A 24,273-nucleotide genomic window follows, 5' to 3' on the forward strand; every position below is an offset into this window, starting at 1 on the left:
TTTTTTTTAGAAAGAGATCAGATATCCATATGTTGGCTACACCACTGTATACCACTAATTTAACCAATCAAATCTCAATGTAAGGGGCCAGCATTGTGGTGTAGCTGGTAAAGCTGCCACCTGGGACGCTGGCATCCCATATGGGCACTGGTTCATGTCCCAGCTGCTCCACTTCCAATCCAGCTCCCTGCTAACGGCCTGGGAAAGTGGTGGAGGATGACCCAAGTGTCTGGGCCCCTGAGTTTGTATTACGCAAATAAATTTCTATGGATACAGTGATGGTCACAGTTCCACAACATACTTTATCCAGTCATTCAAGAAATACTTTCTGGAGCCTGTTGTGAGCTAGGCCCTGTTCTAGGCACTGAGGATAGAGCAGTGAACAAAATAAAGTCACTGCTCTCATAGCAGTATTATTTTGGTGGAAGAAGATAATTAATAATCAAATAAGCAGGTTAATTTCAGAGAGTGATAAGTGTAATGAAAAATAAATCAGGGTGAAGCACCCACCCACTTTATATTAAATGATTAGAGAACGCCTCATTCAGAAGGGAACGCTGAGGTAAACCTTGAAATAGTTAAGAAGGAGATAAAAGAGGCAGAGAACTGCAAGTGAGCCCATCAGTCCTGAGGTAGAAATGAGCATGGCATGATCCAATGATCAACAGAAGGCCAGTCTGCCGAGCACAGCAGCGAGAGTACTATGAGATAGGACACAGAAGTAGGAGCCAGATTATGCAGTCTTTTGGGCCACATAAAGGTGTTTGAATTTGTTTATTTTTTATTTTGACAGAGTGGACAGTGAGAAAGAGAGAGAGAGAAAGGTCTTCCTTTACTGTTGGTTCACCCTCCAATGGCCGCCGCGGCCGGCGTACCGCACTGATCCGAAGCCAGGAGCCAGGTGCTTCTCCTGGTTTCCCATGCGGGTGCAGGGCCCAAGCACTTAGGCCATTCTCCACTGCACTCCCTAGCCACAGCAGAGAGCTGGCCTGGAAGAGGGGCAACCGGGACAGAATCCGGTGCCCCGACCGGGACTAGAACCCGGTGTGCCAGCGCCGCAAGGCAGAGGATTAGCCTAGTGAGCCGCGGCGCCGGCCTGAATTTATTTTTAAGTGAAAGAAAAAGTCATTTAGAGGATTTTAAATGAGGAAAGCTTATGATCTGATACATGTCTTTCAAAGTCACTCTGCCAGTTTGGAGAGGACTGGATTGCAGGGTTAGGGCAAAAACAGAAGGAGGAAGATTCAGGAAGCACTGAGCAGACAACAGATGATAATGACTCAGGAAAAATGTTTGCTTTAGTAAGAATTGGAGTAATACACTAAGTGCTAAATTCAGTGCCTGTTATGCATTCAACAATACATAGTACCTATCATTATTAGTTTATACCTATGGAAAAGTCATCTTGTTCAAACAGGACATGAACACCAAGAGGGGCTGGCGCTGTGGCACAGTAGTTAAGCCTCTGCCTGTGGCGCCAGCATCCCCTATGGATACCAGTTTGAGTCCCAGATGCTCTACTTCTGATCCAGCTTCTTGCTAATGAACATCAAGAAGAGGGTAACTCAGGAAGTATACAACACTCAAAGTTCAAGTAGAACTCAATTACTCACTTAACAAAATCTGTTGACAATCTATTCAGCACAAATTGTGAACAGGTTTGCTGAGCCAGTATGGAGAAAATGGAATAGAACATTAGATCTGGAAGGGATCTTAGAAGAGCCTAACCCCTCACTTTACAACCCACCAAACAGCAGCCCAGAGAAAGAAATTGCTGTTTCTCCTAAATTGGAAAATCACATACTATTTTAACCCCAAGGACATGGTTAGCTAACAACTTTCATTCACAAAAAGTTTTTAATGAAATGCTATCTGCACAGCACACTGATATGCCACAGGATAACAAAAACATAGTATTTATATAAAACCCTTGATTTAATGCTTTGTGTACAGTTAACACTCAATAAATGATAGCTATTGCTTTGAGCTGCTAGAAAGATACTTCTTTAGACAGCGAGATGCCCACCTGACATCAAGTACTTTACCAGATTAATAGCAGAGCCACGGGAATTCTAGTCTTATTCAACCCTTTAATTTTCCACATGGAAAAAAGTGAGGTTTAAAGGGGCTAACCAACTTGAAAGCCAACACAGGGAAGGAGTTACATAGACAGAACCAAGGCCAAACTCTGAAACACTGCCAAAAAAAACTGGGGATTCAAACTTTCATACGAGGATATGTAAGTGAAAAGCTCTATAATATCTGACTCTTTAAATCCTTTTATTAAAGTCACTATTGAGCCATGGTTTTGACATAAGGAAGACACATCAACGACACTGTGACTATACAGTCCCCGAGATAACAATGAAGCAAGTGTTGGTAACGCGACTCTATCAGAGATACCTGATGGAGGCTACCCAAGCAGCTCTCACACCCACTGAAGTAGAGAAGGAGATTATAAAACCTCTCTCCTCACGGAAGAATACAAATACAAGGGAAAAGACGCTTTAAATTTTTCCCAAAGAACCCGCAAAACGTGGCAATAACTGCAGGTCACTAAGGAACTAAAAGGAGATAAATTATCTTGGTACATAGCAACAGTTTGTTTTAAGCAAAGACTAATAGGTATCTAAAAAAAGGACTGAGAGACCAAGTTTAAAAGCCATAACCTCTCCCAAAGTGTGCAAAGGCCAACTGAACTTTTCAGGTCCTTTTGCATATGCAGTTAGGGTGCTCCTGACCCTACTCTAAAAATGAAAAAAGTCATCTCTGAATATGAGAGATAAAATGGCATAAAAGAGAATTTGACCTACAACGGCATTTCAGAAAGTTCCCGGGGAGCTGGTATTAAAAGGATGAGTTTACTTTGATACAATTCTTTTTCTCATAATACACTGAAAACATACTTTTAAAAAACCACAGATTAAAAAAAATTTTTCACGAAAATAAACTCATAAATTTCATCTTCCATTAAGTTTTTTATGTACTCCTCGTATTTGCGAATTAAATTCAAATCAACAATTATTTCCTGAAATTTGAGCACGTGGAAGTCATTGTGAAAGATGCTTGCCTTACCTCAAAGACTTCAGAATTAGGGGAGAAAGGAGGAGAATGGGGTTCGCCGAAGTAAAGGACTTCGGGACTCAAAGACTTCATGAGAATTGGCGTTAAAGCTAATGCCTGAACACAAAACACAAAATTAAAAATAACTGCCGAAGCATAATATGAGGATGAAAGGTAGGTGAAGGTTCGGAACCGGCAGCGGCCAAAGCCCGGTTCCCTCTCAAACGCCCGAGTCTGCGTGCTCCGCGGGCGTCACGCGCACCCTCTCCCGCGAGACGGGCGCTACAGCTTCCGACCACGCCCGTCCCGCCGCGGTCCCCGCCCGCCTTTCTCACCTTAGGGACTTCCAAACTCCTCCTCGGTCAGCCCTGTCTGACCACTAAAAAGGACGATGCGGTCCGGCGAGGGGCCCAAGACCGGAGACTCTCGTGTCTTGTCAACCTGGGCGTCCCAGCCGGCAGCCAGGCCGCATCCCCATGGCAACGGCGCCAAACGCCAGTTCGAACGCCCGCGCTGGCGCTCGCGCGCCGGCCGTGCCGCGCCACCAGCCAATGAGCATCCAAGGAACCCGTTAACGTGCATCGCCTTCTCCCCGTGAACACCAATCAGGAACCCGAAACACAGTGGGCGTGACTCCTAATTTCCGTCCTTCAGCCAATCGTTATGCTTGAGTGAAGTTCTCGCGAGAGAAAGGTATCTTTGAGGCGGGTCCAGGATCCTTTTGCCAATTCTGTTGGTCTCCTGAGGAGCAACAGCGTTCTTCTGATTGGCCACTGCACTTTCCGTCTCCGTTCAAGGCCCGCCTCTTGCCTCTGAGCTTCAGGTGAGTATACTTAGAGCCCACCTGGGTTTAATTTTCAGGGGGTAAATGGGGAGGCTTAGTGCATTGGGAGTCTGCCGTTGTCTAGCGTTCTGTCGCTGCCAAGTCAAAGGTGGATGCGCCCTCCTTCACATTAGCAGTTTGGTTTGAGTAGGCAGGCCCCAGTCGCTTGCAGGACCTCAGTTTTCCTAACTGCACCAGAAGGGAAAATTCAGTGGTCTGGTGAACCTCGCACGCCACCACGCAAGTGGTGATGGAGTGGGATAGGAGCCCCAGAGGCGAGCGAGGTACGAGTTTAGGGCCCAAAGGCCAGGCGCCGTACCGTCCCCTCCCTGGGCCTCCGTTGCTTTCCAAAAACAGATTTTGTGTTTTCTATTTATTTCACTTACTGAACCGGCAGTTAAAGCAGAGGAAAAGGTCAGGCGAGAATCCCCACCTCCTCAACAACAACAAAAATGCAACCACTTAAACAGTGCAATCAAATAGTCAAGTGTAAGACACTAGTACAGAGTCGTGGTTAAGAGCAATGATGCTGAGGCCGGCGGACCTGTGTTGGAGTCACTACCTAGGCATATCTCCGAGCCTGAATTTCCTTTTTCCTCTTTTAATAATGAAGGTAAAGCTTTTGGCATGATGCCTGCCAGAAAATGGTAGCTGTTATCCTCATAATAAAAACAAATCGACACACCAGCTTGTATACCGCTCACAGGGTACTCCCTGTAATTGAGTACTCAATTTAGCTCAAAATTCGTCAGTTAAGGAAAAAAAAGCAACTCTCACTAGTAATTAAAAATATCTGGTCTCCAAAAGAAATGTTTCCCCTGGTATCTATATTAAAAGGAAGTTGTCTTGTTGATTCTTATATATATGGGGTATACATGATGTGATGAACATGTATTCACTGGCAATTTTCATGTTTCACAGGAAACATGAAAAGCCATTTCTTGATTCAACATTCTATGAAAACTAAGCACATGCCATTAAAACATCAAGTGGGGTGGGCTTCTGGCACAGCAGTTACAACACTGCTTGGGACCCCCACATTCCACATTGGAGTGGCAGCTCCAAAGTTTGAGTTCCAGCTGCCCCTCTGATTCCAGCTCCCTGGGAGGCAGCAGGTGATGACCCAAATACATGGGCCCCTGCCACCCATGTGAGAAACCTGACTGAATTCCCCTAGCTTTGGCCTGGCCTGTGTGGGCATTTGCATAGTGAACCAGCAGATGGAAGATTTATCTTTCCCTCTCTGATTTTCAAGCAAACGAAAAATTTCAAGCCCATAAAATAGAGAAGCTTACTGGTGACCTTAAATAATGCAAGGGTAAGAGTGGCTCACTCTGATATATCAGATCCTATATATACATCATTTATTTTAAATTCTACAACAACCACATAAAGTAGATGGTACCTTCATTTTACACTTTCAATAAGTATCTTGCTCTAAATAACCATTAAATTCAGTAGCTAGGTCTTTGTCATTGCTAAGTCAGCCATGCTTTTCTGTGTTGTGTTGTACTGTTTTTGACTGAAAGAGCATAAAAATATTTTGGAATACAAAATATAAGGGTAGGTTTGGACAGGTAGACTCAACTAAATTGGAGGGAAATGGGCTGCATAGGTACCTACCACTGGAACAGATGCTTCCTATTATAGAAAATGTCCACTTTGGGAAATGAAGAGATGGGATAAGATGATCAGTGAACTTTAGACACATCTGTTCATTTACCTTGGGAATAGCCTATGGCACTTCAAATTCAATCTGTCTCCGACAAAAGTCATTAGATTCTACCCGTTCCTCCACTCAGTCACCTAAACCAAACCTCTCTCCCTTTCCTTTGGACTGTGAATTGTCACTCTGACCTTCAGATAATGAAACATCAATATTGTCAGTTTTACTTGGAAATACCTTCTTCATTCATCTCCTTTCACTTCTCACATCTCTGCCTTAATCTAACTCCATATCATTTGTCAACTGAAGTGTTGGCAATAAGCTTGTAACTGGTTTGTTTCTTCCAGTCTTTCCTCCCAATTCATTTTCTGTACCTTGCCTGTAAAATGTCCATGTGACCAAATTATGGTGCTGCCTAAAGCCAATCAAAAGGCCTTGTTGTCTGTGCAATGAAAACAAAGTTGTTTACTAATGGAATTTCATCATGTGCTTGCTTGAGGGTTTCTGTCCATTCTGCCCTCTACCTGGAGTACCCCTGGCCTCTACCTTATTCTGTCCAGTAAACCCTAGCAATCCTCAAAATTCTTATGACATGCCCATTTGACCTAAAGATCCTTCTTTGTTGCCTTACCATCTTATATATACCTTATGATGCACAAGTTACAGCTTTGTCTCCAGCTTTGGGGCTGTGAACCTCTAGAAAGTTGGGCTTTATTCAGCTTCACATCCCCCTTTCAGTCCTGTAAAACATCGTGTCTTACAAAGGACACCTTAAGGCTCTAGTGTTGGAATTCCTGTTTACTTTCCAGAATCGTACAGCAGATGGCACTAACAGGCCGTGTAACGAATTTTACCATGCTAGCTACCTGGTGAGAATTTGGTGTCATCCTAGAAGCCATTCATGCCATTACAGGTGAAGTCTCCTATTTCCTTCCTCAGCCAAAAGGCAAAGAGCAAAATGACTTAGCAGCTTGGTCTCACCCAGAAGAAGGGAGTGGCGGCTATCCAGGGAAAGGTGCAGCAGAGGGAACATTGTCTTTCTCAATTTATTCATGGTAGGTAGGGGCTTATTTTCTTTGTTGTTTGTTTTGTTTTTCTTTTCCCCCCATTTATGGTTGTTGTTGTTAGAAGGGCGAGCTTTATTCATGGCTGGGCACCTCATTTCTGTCCACTTGGAAAGGGAAGAAGGAAATTAGTAAAATGGAGAAAAGACAATTATGACGTGGAGATGAGGGAAACCTGGGCAGTTCGTAGAGTTGCTTTTAGGTAGGCAGAGTTGGCCTTCCTTTTCTCACAGTGGAGTGGCCCAGACAGATTTTACCCCTCCTGCATCTTCTATGGGCACCGTGACGTTCATCTACTGCTCCGCCCCACTCCCAACTAAGACCTGTGCAGTGAAAGCATTCTGGTTTGACATCTTCAATCTCCATATGAATATCGATTAAAGACTGGGAATTTTAAACTGGAAGTGATTTAATAAATCACTTGTGTGTCCTCACAGGGCTGTTTGTGCCCTAAGCCCTGTTATTTCATGGTGTGCAGAGTCTAAGAGGGAATAAAATACGGACTTTGGAGTTAGATTTACTTGGATTAGAATCCTACCATTTATAGGCCAGCTATGCCCATGGGCAAGTCTTTTAACTGTTCTAATGTCTCAGTTTCCTTATAAACTGGAGATAATGATGTTTCTTTTGAGGGTTGTCTTGCGTATTAGAGATGATAGTTGTCAGAAAGCTTGCACGGCGTAGTCGGCACAGTATTCATGCTTAATTGATAATGCAGTGGCATAAAGCACTCTTTCTGCAGGAGGGATCTTAGATTAGGAGGAACACGTCAAGGGGAGGATTTGGGGAGCTCTTTATCTACATGTATATTTGTGAGAGCTTCTGAGGTTGAACTATACACGCAATAGCACTCTGATTAATTTGATGAAAACATTGGGACATGACAGCATAACCATTTATCTGTAAATTATTTTTTGGCACCTCGGTCCTGAACCTCGCAGGCTGTAAGGGAATTATATATATAAAGAGAAAGCCAAGAGCGCTTTCCCTTAGCTTCTGGAACCTTCTGATGACATTGAGGAGTTTTTTTAATTCAGATTTTTTTTCTAACCACCTCAGGCACTCTGCCATTTTTCTGAAGTGTGAATTGCCTGCTGTCAGCCTGGAGTTCTCACCTCTGCAATCCTGGCTGCAGGCATATTTGCATATTGGATGCTGTGTTCTTTAACCCCCTGAGGTTTGAATCCACTTGGAGTCCGTGCCTGTGAAAGCTGGCTACTTTAAACCCCTGGACAGTTTCAGCTCCATGGTCTCCAGAAAAACAGAAAACCCCCAACAACAGCTCCATTGACTTTTATGTAAATGGCACTTTTCAGGAAAACACTGGGCTATTTCCCAGGGCCCCAGAAATACTCAAACATTTGTTTGAGCAGGAGGTAAGGAGAGAGTTCTGTTGAGTCCACGGACATCTGTTGAGAGCTGCCTTGCTGGGTCCCAAGGAAACAGAGCTCATAGTTGGGCTCTTCCCTACCTGAGGTATGGTACAACAGAGATTTACCGCAGTAGCTATGTGTGTTTGTGGTGGCTTTGTACTGTGTCAATTTAGCTAAGCTGCAATTGCATTCCCCAGGTTTGCTTTCCTATATTATTTAGGTTAGGAAAATTTTGTGCAAGATTTGGAAAGCTGAAGTGACATGGCAACCGCATACTATGAAGGACAGAGCTGGCTACCGGGCATGGCGGCAGTGCATGGATTTGACCCTGATCTGCTAGCTCGCCTTGCTGGTCAAGGACAGCTCTCCCAGCTCCTGCTGACTCTCTTCCTTCATTTCCTCTGGGTCCTGGGCCAGGTGTACATTCAGCATTGTGGCAGAGGGCAGCTTCTCCTGCAGGTCACCCATGTCACTGAGCTTGGAGACAGCAAAAGGAAGGTTCGGGTTCGGGTTTGTCCTCACAAGTTCCAGTTGTCTTCGTAGGTCCTGATTTGTTCTCACAGGTCCTAGTTTGTCCTTGCTCACCTCCACTTCTCCTTCTGTTGTCTTTCCAACTGCTGACCTCAGCGAGCTATAGAAACTTCAGACCCAAAACCAGATGCAAAGGTGATGGAGTGCATGGATCTCTACCAGATTTCATAATTGCACACAAGGAATGATCCCTAAAATAAATCCTTAATTTTCTGTCACTCATACTGTTCTGCTTCTCCAATTGAAACCTGTAATAGAAGTCGATTTAACTGTGTTAGGAGTCAGATGCTGGAGTGATTAGCAGCGAGAAGGCTTCACAGAGGAGGTGACATTTGAGTTGCTTCACAGAGGAGGAGGAGGAAGTTGTATGTATGGAGTGGGGTTGGGGAGGCAGGGCGGGTTCTAGAGTTGCTCAAGCAAAGCAACTGAAAGGAGTTCTGCCTTTCTCGAAGAACAGTCTTTTCCATGGGTTCATAGCACACATGGGGAGTGAACATGTGATCCTAACTCTGCTTAAAGATTTATTATTATTTTTTTTTTTGAAAGGCAGAGTTACAGAGGGAGAGGGAGAGACAGAGATATATTTCATTTACTGGTTCACTCCTCAAATGGCTGCAACAGCTGGAGCTGAGCCAGGCCAAAGCCAGGAACCTGGAACTCCATCTATTCCAACTTGTGGATGGTGGGGGCCCAGACACTTGGGCCATCTATCTTCTGCTGTCTTTCCAGGTGCATTAGCGGGAGCTGGATTGGAAGTAGAGCAGCCAAACTGAAACCAGTGCTTATATAGAATGTTAGTGTTGCAGGCAGCAGCTTAACCCATTGTGCCACAATGCCGGCTGCTGATCCTAGCTCCTCTGATCCCAATGAGATAAATCATTGGCCAACCTGGTTCTTAGATGTCTGCCTACACACTGGCATTCAGTGAGATACGTTCTTGCTAGGGTACATCCCCCAACCCCTGCCACATAGGAAGATCTTGGCCTGCTGTCTACCCACCAGTGGCTCCACGTGGCCACTCCAGGCCTGTCTTTTTTGGCTCCCTGTGCAGGCATCGTTGCATTCTCATGCTGTATTGGTGGTGACGGTGGTGTGGAGGAATACTGTGGGGCTTCCAGTCCTAGGGAGGTCTTGGATCCCTAAGTTTATCTAGGAGTTCAACACTTCTGTGGTGCTCTAGCTGAGGCAAGAGCAAGGTACCCTACATCTGTAACTTCCCAGTGGGTTCTGAGCATCTTTACAGGGAGGGCAGAGTTCCAGCTACCTCTTGCTGCCTGAACCATGAACAGTAATTTGAAATCTTTTTTTCACCAGTTCTCAGTGATGTGGTACTTCCTTTCCAGATTGAGGAACGTTCTGTGCATAAACAGAGAGTGCAGGAAAATAGAACACCATGTTTAATAAAAGCCTGCTACTACTTTACATATGGATTTTTAAACTCAGACAAGTCACATTATACATACAGAACTGTACTTCTTTTACTCAGCATATCTGAAAATCTTTTCTTAGAAGCAACACATTTGGCTCTACCTTATTTTGGTAAGGGCTTCATAATATTCCATTATATAGATAATACTATATTTTACCTTAACTGTTCCCATGTTGATGGATATTTGTTTCTGCCATTTTTTTTCTTGATATTGCAAACAAGGTTGTAGTGAACGTCTCTGTGTGTGCATCTTAAACATGTATTTCTTTATGTGGGAGTGCTAGAAATGGTATTGCTGAGTCCAAGAGAATGTGTACTTTATGTCTTGATAACTATTACCAAATGTCCTCCTAAAGGGATATGCTGAGTTTCTCTTCAACAGGTCATTTCAAAAACCCCTTTTGAGATTATTTGTTTTTTTTTTTTTTTTTTTTTTTTTTTTTTTTTTTTTTTTTGGACAGGCAGAGTGGACAGTGAGAGAGAGAGACAGAGAGAAAGGTCTTCCTTTTGCCGTTGGTTCACCCTCCAATGGCCGCCGCGGCCGGCGCGCTGCGGCCGGCGCACCGCGCTGATCCGATGGCAGGAGCCAGGAGCCAGGTGCTTTTCCTGGTCTCCCATGGGGTGCAGGGCCCAAGCACCTGGGCCATCCTCCACTGCACTCCGTGGCCACAGCAGAGAGCTGGCCTGGAAGAGGGGCAACCGGGACAGAATCCGGCGCCCCAACCGGGACTAGAACCCGGTGTGCCGGCGCCGCTAGGCGGAGGATTAGCCTATTGAGCCGCGGCGCCGGCCCTTGAGATTATTTGTAATCCTTACAAACTTCTTGCTACAGGCTTAGAAAAGTCAGGAAAGGTCTCAGTGTTAGGGGTTTGCTTTTATTTTGGGGAGAAGCTGTTATCCCCCTAAGGTAACATTACCATCTGCCTGCAGCCCTGACAGTTTCCTTGGACCAGATTTCAGTCTGGGCCTTTGACAGCCACAGACTCATCCTGATTGAGCACCAGTAGAAGGATGGCACAGGACAGCGGCTCCTCGCGAGCCCTGCTGTCATGGCTCAGGCATGATCCTGCCTGGGCCACTCTCCCAGGCCTTCACTGCTTTGGGGACACCGGGCTTGCTTTCCGTTCTGCCATCCCACCTTCCCTCTCACCTGCAGACCTCTGCCCAGCCTCTTCCCTCCACCCGGAGCACGTGTTTCTCCTTCCCTTTGCTAACTTCCCATGACTCTTCCTTGGCTTCTCTGCTCAGATACCCTTTGTTCAGGAAGCCTTCCTTGATTCCCTCAGACGAGGGCAAGCTACTGTTCACACATTTTTTTTCTTTGTAGCATATACTTTATTAAAAGTTATTTTTTAGTTTGCTTAATTATTTGATGAAAGTCTGCCTCTCCCACTGGAATACTGGCTGCATGAGGGCAAAGGCCCAGCACAGGATTTGCTGAATAATTGAATAACACAAATTTTTCTATAGCAGAAACTGAGATAAAAGATCTTCCATACATTTTGCAAGGTGTCTGGCGCATAACAAATCTTCCCAGGCAGGCGAATCAATTAATTCACAAGCTTTTATTGGGATTCTGCTCCCGGGCAAGGTTCCCCGGTCCCAACAGACTGGGGGCCGGGGAAGTCGCACATCAGAGGTTAGGAGGGCTCCTTTTATAGATACAGGGCATGGAGGTTAAAGGTTGAGGCGGGTCTGATCCTCATTGGTTGACCTTTAGGCACCCTCAGGGACCTTGACAAAGACTTTTCTTCCCCAGAAGTACAGGTAGGGACTCTCCATTCCCAGAAGTATAGGCCTGTCCTCCTTGCGGATCCCAAAGCTACCATCCCGACCTTTTGGTGATAGAAAAGGGGGCGATAAGTCTCTTTGGCTACTTTATGGTGATTGGGGACAATGAGGTACTCTTCGCTGGCATGGGGCGATGTCTCAAGCCGCTGTCTCCTGGGTAGGGAGCCAAATATATGCCTGTAGCAGCATTTGGTTGACCACCTGGTTGCTGAAGGCCTTGGTTCATTCCATTATCACCTGCTGTAAACACTTACACAGACACTGTAGTATACAAGTCAGGGTGAGAATAGTAACCACTGATCCTAAGAGTGGCATTAACCAGGTAGAGAGGATTTCATAGAGGAGAGAAAATGAGGGGGGTCTCTGGACCCTTGTAAGGACAGTTTGATGGATATGGCTTAAAGCTGATCCCAGCCAAGACTGGGAGAAAGGCCACTCAACTTTTGCAGGTAGAGGAGTTTGTCTGTAGAGAAATTCTGAATAATCATACAATAAGTGGAGGAGAGGAACATCAGCACACACAGGTTGGGAGTAGAGCCAATGATGTTAGAGTAGAGGCTATGATTACAAAGGAATGAGACCCAAGTGGGCTAGACAGGTTCTAGAACAAAGGACAGAGTCATTATTAGAGGACCCAAGAAAGATGCTGTCTCAGCCAAATAGAAACTGACAGAAGGGGGCCTGATAATAATCTGGTGGGTGGGGTACATCATAAGGGAGGTGTGAACCTCTTTGGGAATGCACCCTGTTGACCTCCATTACCTAGCTGGCCTGGGAGAAGAGCTGGCCAGGTAAAGGCAGGTGGCAACTCTGGCAAGAAATTTACAGTTTTGCCTCCAATGTTGCTGACCCTACTTGGCCGTCCCCTCAGCTGCGATGGTCACTTTGGAAGCTGGGCTGAGTGAAGGACTTTTCAGCTTAGAGCCAATAAGATCTGTGGCTCTGACCTGAAGTCCTTTGACTCCAGGGCAGGTCCATTTCCAGTGATCAACTCTTGGCTGACAGAGCTGCCAGGGCGCTTCATAAGCTGACTTCTGCTGAAGCCCAATCTTACCACATTGAAAGCCACCGCAGTGGACTGACCTGTTGGGTCTCCTTTATGGCAGATGACTGTACAGAGCAGCCTTTAATAGGCCTGCCACCTATCTTTACATTGCTTCTGATGCCTAGCTTTCTCTTCCTCCTGGTTTTTGTTAAAGCAGACCAGAGGATGCAAGTCAAGGGGGTGCTCAAATCCCATCTCTAATCTTTGTGGCCTAAACTAGAAGTCTGTAGTCACAGGCATATTCTGATAGTGGTTTTTCTGAGGTAGATAATGCCCATGAGGAAAGCTATGTCCTCGCTTTAAAACTTTCTTACCCTTTGTTTGGTCTGAAAGGGCGGTCTTGCCTGTTTACTGTGCCCATGGCGAAGTAAATCTAGCTGTGAAATTATAATTTAAGCTTTCATTTCGGCTATGCTATTACAGAAAATGTTAGCTATCCCTTTCATAAGATCTGTCATCTTAATTGCATGTCCTCCTTCAGATGATGAATTTGTTGTAAAGATTTATTTATTTCACAGGCAGAGTGACAGAGAGAAAGAGATCTTTTGTCTGTTGGTTTACTCCCCAAATGGGCTGAAACCAGGAACTCCGTCTGGGTCTCCCATGTGGGTGGCAGGGCCTGAAGTACTTGAGCCATCACTGCTTGATCAGAAGCAGAGCAGCTGTGACCCAGACTGGCACTCTGATATGGGTTGTGGGCATTCCGGGTGGCAGGCCTAACCCGCTGCACCACAGCGCCCGCGCCATGGGCTGTTCTTTCCTCTGTGCAGATATTCTTTTCTCCTGTCTTTCTTTTTGCTGTTGACTTCTTTCTTGTAGTAGAAAAAATCTTTATTGTATTGCTGATTACAAAATTAATAGATTTTTTGGTAAAATTTTAAAGAATAGAGAAATATGAACCGGTGCCGCGGCTCAGTAGGCTAATCCTCCGCCTAGCGGCACCAGCACACCAGGTTCTAGTCCCGGTCGGGTGCAGGATTCTGTCCCGGTTGCCCTTCTTCCAGGCCAGCTCTCTGCTGTGGCCAGGGAGTGCAGTGGAGGATGGCTCAGGTGCTTGGGCCCTGCACCCCATGGGAGACCAGGAGAAGCACCTGGCTCCTGCCTTTGGATCAGCGCGGTGCACTGGCCGCAGCGCGCCAGCTGTGGCGGCCATTTGGGGGGTGAACCAACGGCAAAAGGAAGACCTTTCTCTCTGTCTCTCTCTCTCGCTGTCCACTCTGCCTGTGAAAAAATAAATAAAAAATAAAAAAAAGAATACAGAAATATGTGAAGTAGAAAATGAAAGATTCCCTATGATCTCAGCTTCCAGAAACCACTATTAATGATGTATGTATGTCCTTTCAGACATCTGTCTACACATAATGAAAACTCTTGAGTGCTATTATGTGCCAGGCACTGTTTTAAATCCACAAAATTTAAATTATGGGTGGGTATGGGAGGAAGAACCACTATATTCCTAAAGCTGTACTTATGAAATTTGAATTCATTAAATAAAAGCTTTCTTAAAAATTAAATTATGTGCTCCTTACAGTAACCTGTTTGAGATAGAGCTATTATTCCATCTTACAGATGGAATAACTGAGGAACAGGAAGGTCATATAGCTGATGTATGTTAGAGCCATAGAGTATGAACCTTGGTTCCAGATTCATGCTTTTTTTTTAAGATTTTTTTTTTTCAAAAAGCAGAGTGACAAAGAAAAACCATCCACTTGTTCACTCCCCCAATGGCCGCAATAACCAGGTCTGGACTAGGCTAAGACCCACCCATCTGGGTATCCCACTTGGGTGGCAGGTGGCCAGGCACTTGGGCCATCACCTGGTGCTTTCCCAGGCACCTTAGTGGTAAGCAGAATTGCAAGCAGAGCAGCCAGGCCTCGAACTGGTGCTCCCATAGGGGATGCCAGCGTCACAAGTGGAGACCTAACCTGCTCTGCCACAACACTGCCCTCCCAGGCTCGTGCTGTTGACCACTATGTTAATTTACCTTTAATGGGCTGGCAAAGAGACCTTCTGCTATGTATACCCTCTTAAATTGATTTTGAACCTTGTGGATGTATAATAACATGGGTAAAATAAAAGACTAAAATAAATCAACAACAAAAACGTTTGTAGGTTACCCAGCTGTCTTCTGTAGGTGACCCCTGTGAATCATCAGGAACTGCCTTGTCAGGTCTGAGAGCTCAAGATACAGACTGAGGGAAGTGGGATGATGGATTTGAGGATAATATTTGTACTGCCTGTCACCCATTACCACATCTCTCGTGTGTCGGTGGGTTTGCTGTGGAGCCTCCAGTCTCATAACAAATACACCGGAGCCCTGTGTTTTGCAGGCAAACCTGGTGGGGTTGGAATAGAGGCCGCACTGCCTGAGAGCAGTTGCCAAGTCCTGCCAGGTTCCCTCCACTGGCCCTCAGCAGGCTGCCCTTTCCTGCAGGTCATGAGATCCCTGTAGATAGTCTGTGCCTCTCTCCAGCACCAGAGCACCACCCCCAGCATGGATCTTCCTGTTCTGTGTAACTTCCCCGTGTCCCACCTCACCTTTGTTAAGTCCTTGCACAGACCATGGCCCTGCGAGCATGTGGCTTGATCATCTTCCGAAGATGCCTCGCGCCCAAGGCGGACAACAGTGCGATTGAGTTTCTCCTGCTGCAGGCATCGGATGGCATTCATCACTGGACTCCTCCCAAAGGTGCGAGGCCAGAAGGGCTGGGTCTTGGGGAAATGCCAAGTGTTGCTCAGAAATCCACCCTGCCCCGCCCCCACAAGGCTTGTTTCCCAGGGACTGTGCAGAAAGAGGGGCAGGGTGGATAGGGCCCTTGATCCTTTCTACAGAGAGGGTTCCGAGGCCAAAGCAGAGCTCAAAATAGAATTCGGTGGCCGAATCACAGGGTGGAAGCAACACCTGGTGTTTTTGTGCGTATCATTCACCAGTCCTCCAGAGCTCTGTGGCCTCTGTAGTAAATGACTGGGTAGGAGAAAAGCCACTGGGCTGGGCATTGGGGATGCTGGGGTCAAGTCATGGCTGGGCTGTGAGTGTTTTCTTCTGTCAAACATGGGGTTGGACTAGAAAATTCTAAGCTTGCTTCTAGCCCTGTCTCTGACTTCATTTGTTCGGTTTCCTTTGACTCCTGGTTTAGTGTCCTCATCACTTGTTTTTTCTTTGATTTTTCAACTATACACATAGAGCATGATTTCTGGAGTGTTTCTGAACATAGCTGTGTTTTGATTTAGGAGCATGGAGAAGGTGAGTTCCCTGATCGTAGGTGCATTCGTCTGCCAGCTCTGGCAGGAGTGGGGGAATGAGGGCTAGGAGGATCCTTCTCAGCCCAGGAGGCTGTGAAGATTAGAGACCTTGAGATTGCAGCTTGATCAGCCACCTGCACCCTGGATCCATCACTCGGCATCCGGGGTGGAGTTGGCTAAGTCTCCAGAGGGCAGAAGAGTGAAGATTAGGGTTCTGAGGACTTAGACCAAACCAAGATCTGTTTGCAAGCTGCCTGTTTTTCATCCACCAGCTCTCCGGATCCCAACTCGGAGAGTAAGAAAGATGCAGTTTAATGGTCCTGAAAGAGAAGCCAGAATGTGTAGGGAGAAATGGGGAAAAAGAGTCATCCTTAGCTAACGCCATTGGAATGGTCCCAGTGGGTAGGGACAGACTGTGGCTCTGACACCCAGAGGGAACAGCCCAGACAGAAGGGAAGAGGACCTTTAAAGGTGAGTGGTCAAGGAGTGGAGGACCATGATCTGTGGCTGGAGGAAAACGAAGAAATGGGAACAGGAAATAAATTTTACAGATTTGAATTGCACTAGGGATGAACAAAGTGAAAAAAGAGACAGAGGTGTCACAAATTTGTACTATAAATAGGAATATTCACACCTATGTCACACTACATGATTCTTCTCTGAAAGATGTCAGAGGACCTACCCCATCATATCCTGCTTGGGTTTGGGGAGAAGTTACCCTGTTGACACCGATGGGCAGAATAGATGCTCCTGGGAGGAGTATGCTCAGAGACTCCCACACTTTTCAGGGGAATCAGTGTTACCTGTCCCCGCCAGCACCCTTCCCTCCTTCCTCACCCAACGCATTACCTATCCATTTTTGTGCACATTGCTGTAGGAGGTGCTATGCAGAGAAAATTTTCCAGCAGCCAGTGGGTTTCCTTTTTTTTTTTTTTTTTTTTTTACGGGCAGAGTGGATAGTGAGAGAGAGAGAGAGAAAGGTCTTCCTTTTTGCCATTGGTTCACCCTCCAATGGCCGCCACGGCTGGTGCACTGCGGCCGGCGCACCGCGCTGATCTGAAGGCAGGAGCCAGGTACTTATCCTGGTCTCCCATGGGGTGCAGGGCCCAAGCACCTGAGCCATCCTCCACTGCCTTCCTGGGCCACAGCAGAGAGCTGACCTGGAAGAGGGGCAACCGGGACAGAATCTGGCGCCCCGACCGGGACTAGAACCCGGTGTGCCGGCGCCGCTAGGTGGAGGATTAACTTATTGAGCCGTGGCGCCGGCCTACAGTGGGTTTCAAGTGCTAAGCTGTTTTCTATGCAGCAGCAACTGATTCAGGCACTGCTATCTATGCAGGCCCCTGGGAAGGAGGAGGGCTCGGGTGCAGCTCCATCTCCCAACCAAGAAGGGAGCAGTTAAGAGTTCCTGCTCCCCAGGAGCTCCCAAACCAGAAGACTCCCCAGAAACTTGTTGGATCTGTGAGTAGACAGAGGCTGCCAAACCTTCCCCAGGCCTTCCTTCTATGCAAGCTGAGAATTTGTGGGAAAGGTCTAGGGGTAAAGCTGAGGGCTGCTCCAGTCTGCAGAGCTTCAAGTTCTGCTACAACAGTTTTTTGGCAGCTGTCTGCTTGGGTTTGGGTCTTGCCAATAAATTTTCTTAGAACTGGCTCTCAGCTCGTCCTAAGTCTAAGTTCCCATCAGTTTCCCTATGAAACTGAAATCTGGCCTTGCTCAGTTAGAAAGATGAAAACAATTTGGAAAAAGCCTTGATAGCTACTTGGAAACAGCTGCTGGTGCAACAGTGCAGGGTTTTGAGCCTGTCCGCTGGCCCCGGGACTGCAGGGTCCAGCTGTAGACAGTGTTAAGTCCTCACTGGATTGTAGGCAAAGTACTGCCTCTTCAGCTAGCTCCAAACCTGCCAAGAAGGGACTGCCCCTTCTAGGAAAAATCACTCTAAGGTCTCCACGGGAAAAGTGGTCCCTGAGAACATGGGTTGAGGACAGCTCCAAAGCATAAGAATGCAGGAGTCTGAGGGGGGTCGTCTCTCTCACCATCAAAGAGCAGTACTGGAAACCTGACTTGCCAGACACATGGGCTGCTTTCCTCTCTGCAGAGAAGATGGAATGGGAAGGAGGGACTGCCCAGACCCCAGAGACTACCTGCCCCGCACCCCTTCCCAAGCACATGAGGGTATTGCCAATCTTCAGGCTTCCTGTAGCCTAGAAACACCTAGAAAAGTCACGGAAGAGCCTGTCTTTAAATCATCTGGCCAGGACAAATCCAGCTTTGGGGACTACTGAAGATTTCCTCCTTCTTTTCTCCTAACCAGGCCACGTGGAACCGGGAGAGAATGACTTGGAAACGGCCCTGAGGGAGACTCAAGAGGAAGCCGGCATAGAAGCAGGCCAGCTGACCATCATTGAGGGGTTCCGAAAGGAGCTCAATTATGTGGCCAGGGAGAAGCCTAAAACAGTCATTTACTGGCTGGCGGAAGTGAAGGACTACAACGTGGAGATCCGCCTCTCCCACGAGCACCAAGCCTACCGCTGGCTGGGGCTGGACGAGGCCTGCCATTTGGCTCAGTTCAAGGATATGAAGGCAGCACTCCAAGAAGGACACCAGTTTCTCTGCTCCACAGCGGCCTGACTGGCCAGAGCAGAGTCATTGGCTTTGGTAGGGTCTTTCAGGGGCCTGCTGAAATGCACCATCCTCAGGTCCCGGGAAGACTGCACGGGTATTAGGCTCATTGCAGCAAAGAGCAGATAAGTCGGTGAAATCTGCTGAGGTCTCTTAAACGAGAACAAGCAAAAACCTCAGCTGGGTGGAAAGGCAAAGGAGAAGTAAACATTTTAAGAGGCCAAGCCCAGTAAGTGTATCCTGTACCTTATCAATAAATCTCAAGCAGCTTCTCAGTCCCTCTAACCAGTTGTTGTATGTCTTGGTCTGTTGCCATCCACTGGTGGGAAGAAGAAAGCTAACGTGAATCAGAGCCCTGACCTTACCCACAGGGATCCTGTGTCTGTACCCTAAACTGCAGAGGAGCTGAGGCTAGGAAGGCACAATGGGAGACACCGAGCCCCTGCCAACATGACACTTCTGCCTTTGGAACTCTGAGCCCTGTCACCTCACCCCCACCAGTGTCCCTGAGACTTTGTGAGCCATGGTCAGGATTTCCAAGCATGTGGGACTGGAGCACAGGAAGTGGGTCTGTTATACTCACTCATGTGCCTTTCGCCAGTACCAGGCACATATCTTGAAGTGCTCAGTAAATATTTCCTTCATCAGAAACCTAAGGAATTTGGGGCTCCCCAAGTCACAACAGAGAGAGCAGGGACAGGCATCCCTGGACCACCAGGTCATCAGTGACACATGCACTCTGACCTCTCAGCCCAGGCCTACCTCTCAGAGTGATGAGCCTTGTCAGCCTAAGGTCACTGGCAATGGGGCAGACACAGGCGCACAGGGCTCTGCTGGGCCACCCAGCAGCTGCATTGCCTTTCTACCTTCAGTAAACCCTCATCATGGATGTTTGTCTTCCCACCTACTTCCTTTCTCTACAATTACACTGCAAGACCCAGAGGTGCAAGAGTTGGGTCTCTGCACTCTTTTCCCTTGCTACTAGGGCTCAAGGAATTCAGAGGCAGGTGTTAGATCTTACAGCCCTTCCAGGAGCTGTTAGCAGCTGGGTTCATGTGGATTTTATTAGAGGGTTGTTGTCCAATGAAGTGCAGAAGATTGGAAAAGAAGGGGCATTGGCAAAGGTCAATCTGGATTACCAAGGTCAAGAACCGCTGCCCCCCACAGGAAGGAGAGAGGAGTCACCCAGGTCTTAAGCAGGCCTCCAGATGTTTCCAGTCACGGCTTCTCCGTGCAGACAGGGCAAAAGCACTAGTGAACAGGATCTTGGAGCGCAGCCAGGGACCTGAATGGTTTTGTTCCTCACCCTTTTGAGCAGCACTCTCGGAAGGAGGCCTGCTGCAGGAAGTTTTTGGAGCTTAATGTTCTCTTTTCAGGCCAGCAGGGACCACATCCCACTGATTTAATAAATGCCTGCTGGGCAGTGGTGCCAAGCCACAGACAGGCTGCCTCCTAACGAGGCCTGGCTGGCCCTGTGCTCTCAGAATGGGAGGCTGTGGAATGTCGAGACGAAAGCCTCATAGATCAAAGTTGGAAGAGCCCTGGAAAAATGACCTGATTTTGCTGCTCGTTTTTATTGCTGGGGAAATTGAGGCCTAAAAAGGTAGATGGCCGTGAGAGTTGTCTATATATGGGGTGCTTTGAAGATAAGGCGCCAGAGGGGATACGTTGCCTTAGAATATCTTAGTTAGCTTTGGTGTCATTCCTCCAGGCCATACAGGGTGTTACATTAAAGCATTGATAGTTTGGTGAAAGAGTCCCTCATAAATTATACACTTTGTGGAAATAAGTGACAGCGGGTGAGACTACTGCCTGTTATGGGAGGTAGATGAGGTTGACATAAAGTGGAACTGAAATTGAGATATGGAAGGCAAGTAAGATTGACCATTATTGCCACTTTGCTTTTGACCAGTTGGGCTTGTTCTTCCTGAACTCAGAGACCCCAGAGTATTACAGAGTCTACCTACCCAGCCCTGCCGTTATGGTGCAGTGGATTAAGCTGCTGATTGTAACATCAGCATCCTATATGAGAGTGCCAATTTGAGTCCTGGCTGCTTTGTTTCTGATCTGGCTCCCTGCTACTTCTCCTGGGAAGGTAGTAGAAAGTGGCCCAAGAACTTGGGCCCCTGCTACCCATGTGGGAGACCAGGATGGAGTTTCTGGCCCAGCCCCAGCCATTGTGGCCATTTGAGGAGTGAACCACTGGATGGAAGATATCTTTTTCTCTCTATTCCCTCTCTCTCTCTGATGCTCTGCCTTTCAAATAGATAAATAGATATTCAGCACTCTACTGACATTCCACTCTGGGTTGGGCCAGGCTCAGCAGAGAAGCCTCAGCAGGGTTGTGCCAACTCAGGGGATGCTTCCATGTTGAAAGGTAGGTTGGGCAGGATTGCTCTGAAATGGGAAGATACCCATGCGCCGGCCCCTCTGAAGGAGAGCTCTCCTGGGATCCCAGCCAGTTTGCAAGCCCTTTGGCTCCAAGCCCTGGAGTTCTAGAGTCCAATCCTTCCCAGGTTCTGTGGGGGAGAGTTTCAGGAGGTTACATGACCACAGTAAACAGAGAGATTGCTGATGTGGTTATCTTTCCTCTCTACAGGAATCTTGCCCAGGAACAAGCTGGAACACTGGAAGAGGGTCCTGCTTGTCCTGGGTTGGTTCCATAGAACAGAGAATGGGACCTCTTTTGTCTTTGTACTGGGATCGGAAGAAAGATGACAAGTCGTTCTTTTTTTTGACAGGCAGAGTGGACAGTGAGAGAGAGAGACAGAGAGAAAGGTCTTCCTTTTTGCCGTTGGTTCACCCTCCAATGGCTGCCGCGGCCGGCGCGCCGCGCTGATCCAATGACAGGAGCCAGGTGTTTCTCCTGGTCTCCCATGGGGTGCAGGGCCCAAGCACTTGGGCCATCCTCCACTGCACCCCCCGGGCCATAGCAGAGAGCTGGCCTGGAAGAGGGTCAACCGGGACAGAATCCGGCACCCCGACCAGGACTAGAACCTGGTGTGCCGGCGCCGCAAGGCAGAGGATTAGCCTAGTGAGCCGCGGCGCCGGCTAGTTCTTAAGATCTCCATAGAGGTTGGCTTTAGGAGGCAGCCTGGATAGGGCCACAGTTTGGAGAGGAGCAGCCTCTGGCTTGAGGTGCCGTTGTTTAAATATTTTTGTTATCATTTCTATAGCTCCAAAGTCCTGCCTCCTTCAAAAATGCTTTCCCAGGATACTCAGAAATTTCTCACTTCCGTATGGCTATTTCCCCTCCCTCAAAACTCATCTTACACTTTGGGAAATCGCTGCTGCTGCGCACCGCCCCTCCTTCAATCTGAATCTTTTATTGCTATTCTGTTTTTGGCTCAGGGACTTCTCCCCACTTCAGTCTCAAGATGACCAGTGTATGGGGACCACTGTTGTAGAGCAGTGGGTTAAGCCACCACTTGCAATGCCAGCATCCCATATCAGAGTGCAAGTTCAAGTCCCTGCTACTCTGCTTCTGATGTAGCTCCCTGCTAACACACCTGGGAAGGAAGCAGAAGATGGCTTGAGTGCTTAGGCCTCTTGCACCCCAGTGGGAAACCAGGTTAGAGATCTTGGTTCCCGGCCTAGACCTGGCTGTTAGAATAATTTGGGGAGTGAACCAGCAGATGGAAGATCTATTTCTCCTCCCTCCCCCCACCTACCCCTGCCCTGTCTCTCTCTGTTGCTCTTTCAAATAAATAAATATTTTAAAAATATTTAAATGGAAATTAGAACAAAAGCAAAATGCCATGTGAGGGGCTGTCTGAGCACAAGTGAACTCAGAGTAGTGACTCACAGAGTAGTGGCCAGCTGGGGCGGAACAGAGGATGGAGTATCAGCTATGCTGGCCCTTGAAGCACCTTTGCTTCCTTGAGTAGATGTTGAGGGTGACCGTGATGACTCCCAGGACACACACCAGGCCAGAGGAAATAAGGTCAACATGATTGTTGCTGAGATTGGATGCCAATCAGGAAGAAAATGCAGATGTGTTTCGCAATGCTCCCTCCCAGTGAAGCTAGTGAGCCTGGTTGGATGGTAGGAGGAGCATAAACACTGTTCTCAGGGCAAGTGTTTGGCACAGTGGTTAAGATGCTGCTTGGGAAACCACTTCCCCTGTTAGAGTGTCTGGGTTTCAGTTCTGGCTCCACTTCTGATTCTAGCTTCCTGCTAATATGAACTCTGGGAAGCTGGGAGGCAGCAGGTAGTGGCCAAAGTAGCTGGGTTCCTGCCACTCCATGTGGGAGGCCCAGATTGAGTCTCAGGCTCTTGGTTTTGACCTGGCCCAACGCAGATATTGCAGTCATTTGGGGAGTGAACAGGTGGATCGAGGTCTCTGTCTCTGTGTGTATGTCGCACTCTGCTTTTCGGATAAAGATAAAGGAATAAAAATTAAAAAAAAAAATCAACAGCCACCTCCCCAAAACTGTGGCTTTCACATTTCTTCCATCACCTGTTTTCAGAGTTAGCCGTAGTGTTTATTTGCAAGGACAGATGAGAGCTTGTCCTCCAGTTGTTGAATGTCTTTCAAATGGCCTTGCTTTTCTGCTGGGAGTCAGAGAGTTATAATGTGAAGAACTATTGTATAGTTATTTCTCAAAGTTATGAGAATTAGAATAATTTTCATATGGACTGGATATTGGATAATATTAGGGAATTATTAATTTCTTTAAGTATGAAAAATGATGTAGGAAAATACCCTTTTTGGGGGGCAAGAACTGTGGCATAGAAGGTAAAGATGTGATGCCACCTGCAGTGCCGGCATCCCATATGGGCGCTGGTTCGAGTCTGCCTTCCTTTTTTTTTAATTTTAATTTTATTTAAGATATACACACTTCATGCATTTCATATATGCAAATTTAGGAACATAGTGATTCTTCCCACCCTACCCTTCTTCCCATCCACACTCCCACTTTTCTTTCTTCTCTCTCTCCTATTCCAACATTTAATTTTTATGAAAGTATATTTTCAGTTTCCTTTCTTTTTTTTTAAACTTTTACTTAATAAATATAAATTTTGAAAGTACAACTTTCAGATTATAGTAGTTTCCCCCCATAACCTCCCTCCCACCCACAAACCATCCCATCTCCTATTCCCTCTGCCATCCCATTCATCATTAAGATTCATTTTTAATTATCTTTATATACAGAAGATCAACTTAGTATATACTTTTTAAAAATTTTTTTTTAATTTATTTATTTGACAGGTAGAGTTACAGACAGTGAGAGAGAGAGACAGAGACAGAGAAAAAGGTCTTCCTTCTGTTGGTTCACTCCCCAAATGGCCGCAGTGGCCGAAGCTGCTGGAGCTGTGCTGATCCGAAGCCAGGAGCCAGGTGCTTCCTCCAGGTCTCCCATGCAGGTGCAGGGCCCAAGCACCTGGGCCATCCTCCACTGCACTCCCGGGCCACAGCAGAGAGCTGGCCTGGAAGAGGGGCAACCGGGACTAGAACTGGCGCCCATATGCATAGGATGCTGGCGCCACAGGCGGAGGCTTAACCTAGTGCACCACGGCAATGGCCCCTAACTTAGTATATACTAAGTAAACATTTCAACAGTTTACACCCACACAGATACACAAATTAAAAAGCACTGTTTGAATACTAGTTTTGCCATTAATT

The 24,273-nt window shown here is 47.0% G+C and overlaps 2 protein-coding genes across 7 annotated transcripts in view; one reads left to right on the forward strand and one right to left on the reverse strand.

Annotated features, from left to right (window-relative positions):
- Positions 1-3,536, reverse strand: part of KIF24 (kinesin family member 24) — an 89,906-nt gene extending 86,370 nt beyond the window's left edge. The window contains exon 1 of one of the 2 annotated variants that reach the window (XM_008274282.4): positions 3,399-3,536. The gene's annotated coding sequence lies outside the window, so the exon portion shown is untranslated. Of the gene's footprint in view, positions 1-3,075; positions 3,304-3,398 lie in introns of those variants that run through there. The other variant, XM_002708025.5, reaches the window with a different exon arrangement.
- Positions 3,537-3,553: 17 nt separating this feature from the next.
- Positions 3,554-18,932, forward strand: NUDT2 (nudix hydrolase 2). Of its 5 annotated transcripts, none has more exons than XM_008274509.4 (4): positions 3,748-3,886; positions 6,492-6,607; positions 15,334-15,474; positions 18,340-18,932. In XM_008274509.4, the coding sequence occupies exons 3-4, from the start codon at positions 15,348-15,350 to the stop codon at positions 18,654-18,656; spliced, it is 444 nt and encodes a 147-aa protein (XP_008272731.1). In that variant the 5' UTR covers positions 3,748-3,886; positions 6,492-6,607; positions 15,334-15,347; the 3' UTR covers positions 18,657-18,932. The 5 variants fall into 5 exon arrangements, with proteins under 5 accessions (XP_002708070.1, XP_008272731.1, XP_008272824.1 ...); XM_070053494.1 differs by having other exon boundaries at positions 3,770-3,886; positions 15,345-15,474; XM_002708024.5 differs by lacking the exon at positions 6,492-6,607 and having other exon boundaries at positions 3,554-3,886.
- Positions 18,933-24,273: the final 5,341 nt, after the last annotated feature.

The sequence above is a fragment of the Oryctolagus cuniculus genome, chromosome 1 (genome assembly GCF_964237555.1).
Source record: "Oryctolagus cuniculus chromosome 1, mOryCun1.1, whole genome shotgun sequence".
Lineage (NCBI taxonomy): Eukaryota > Metazoa > Chordata > Mammalia > Lagomorpha > Leporidae > Oryctolagus > Oryctolagus cuniculus.

Excerpts from the sequence above, each read along its gene's own strand:
- NUDT2 (XM_070053494.1), top strand. Across the intron at positions 15,475-18,339 it reads TCACTGGACTCCTCCCAAAG|GCCACGTGGAACCGGGAGAG; the intron begins GTGCGAGGCCAG and ends TCTCCTAACCAG.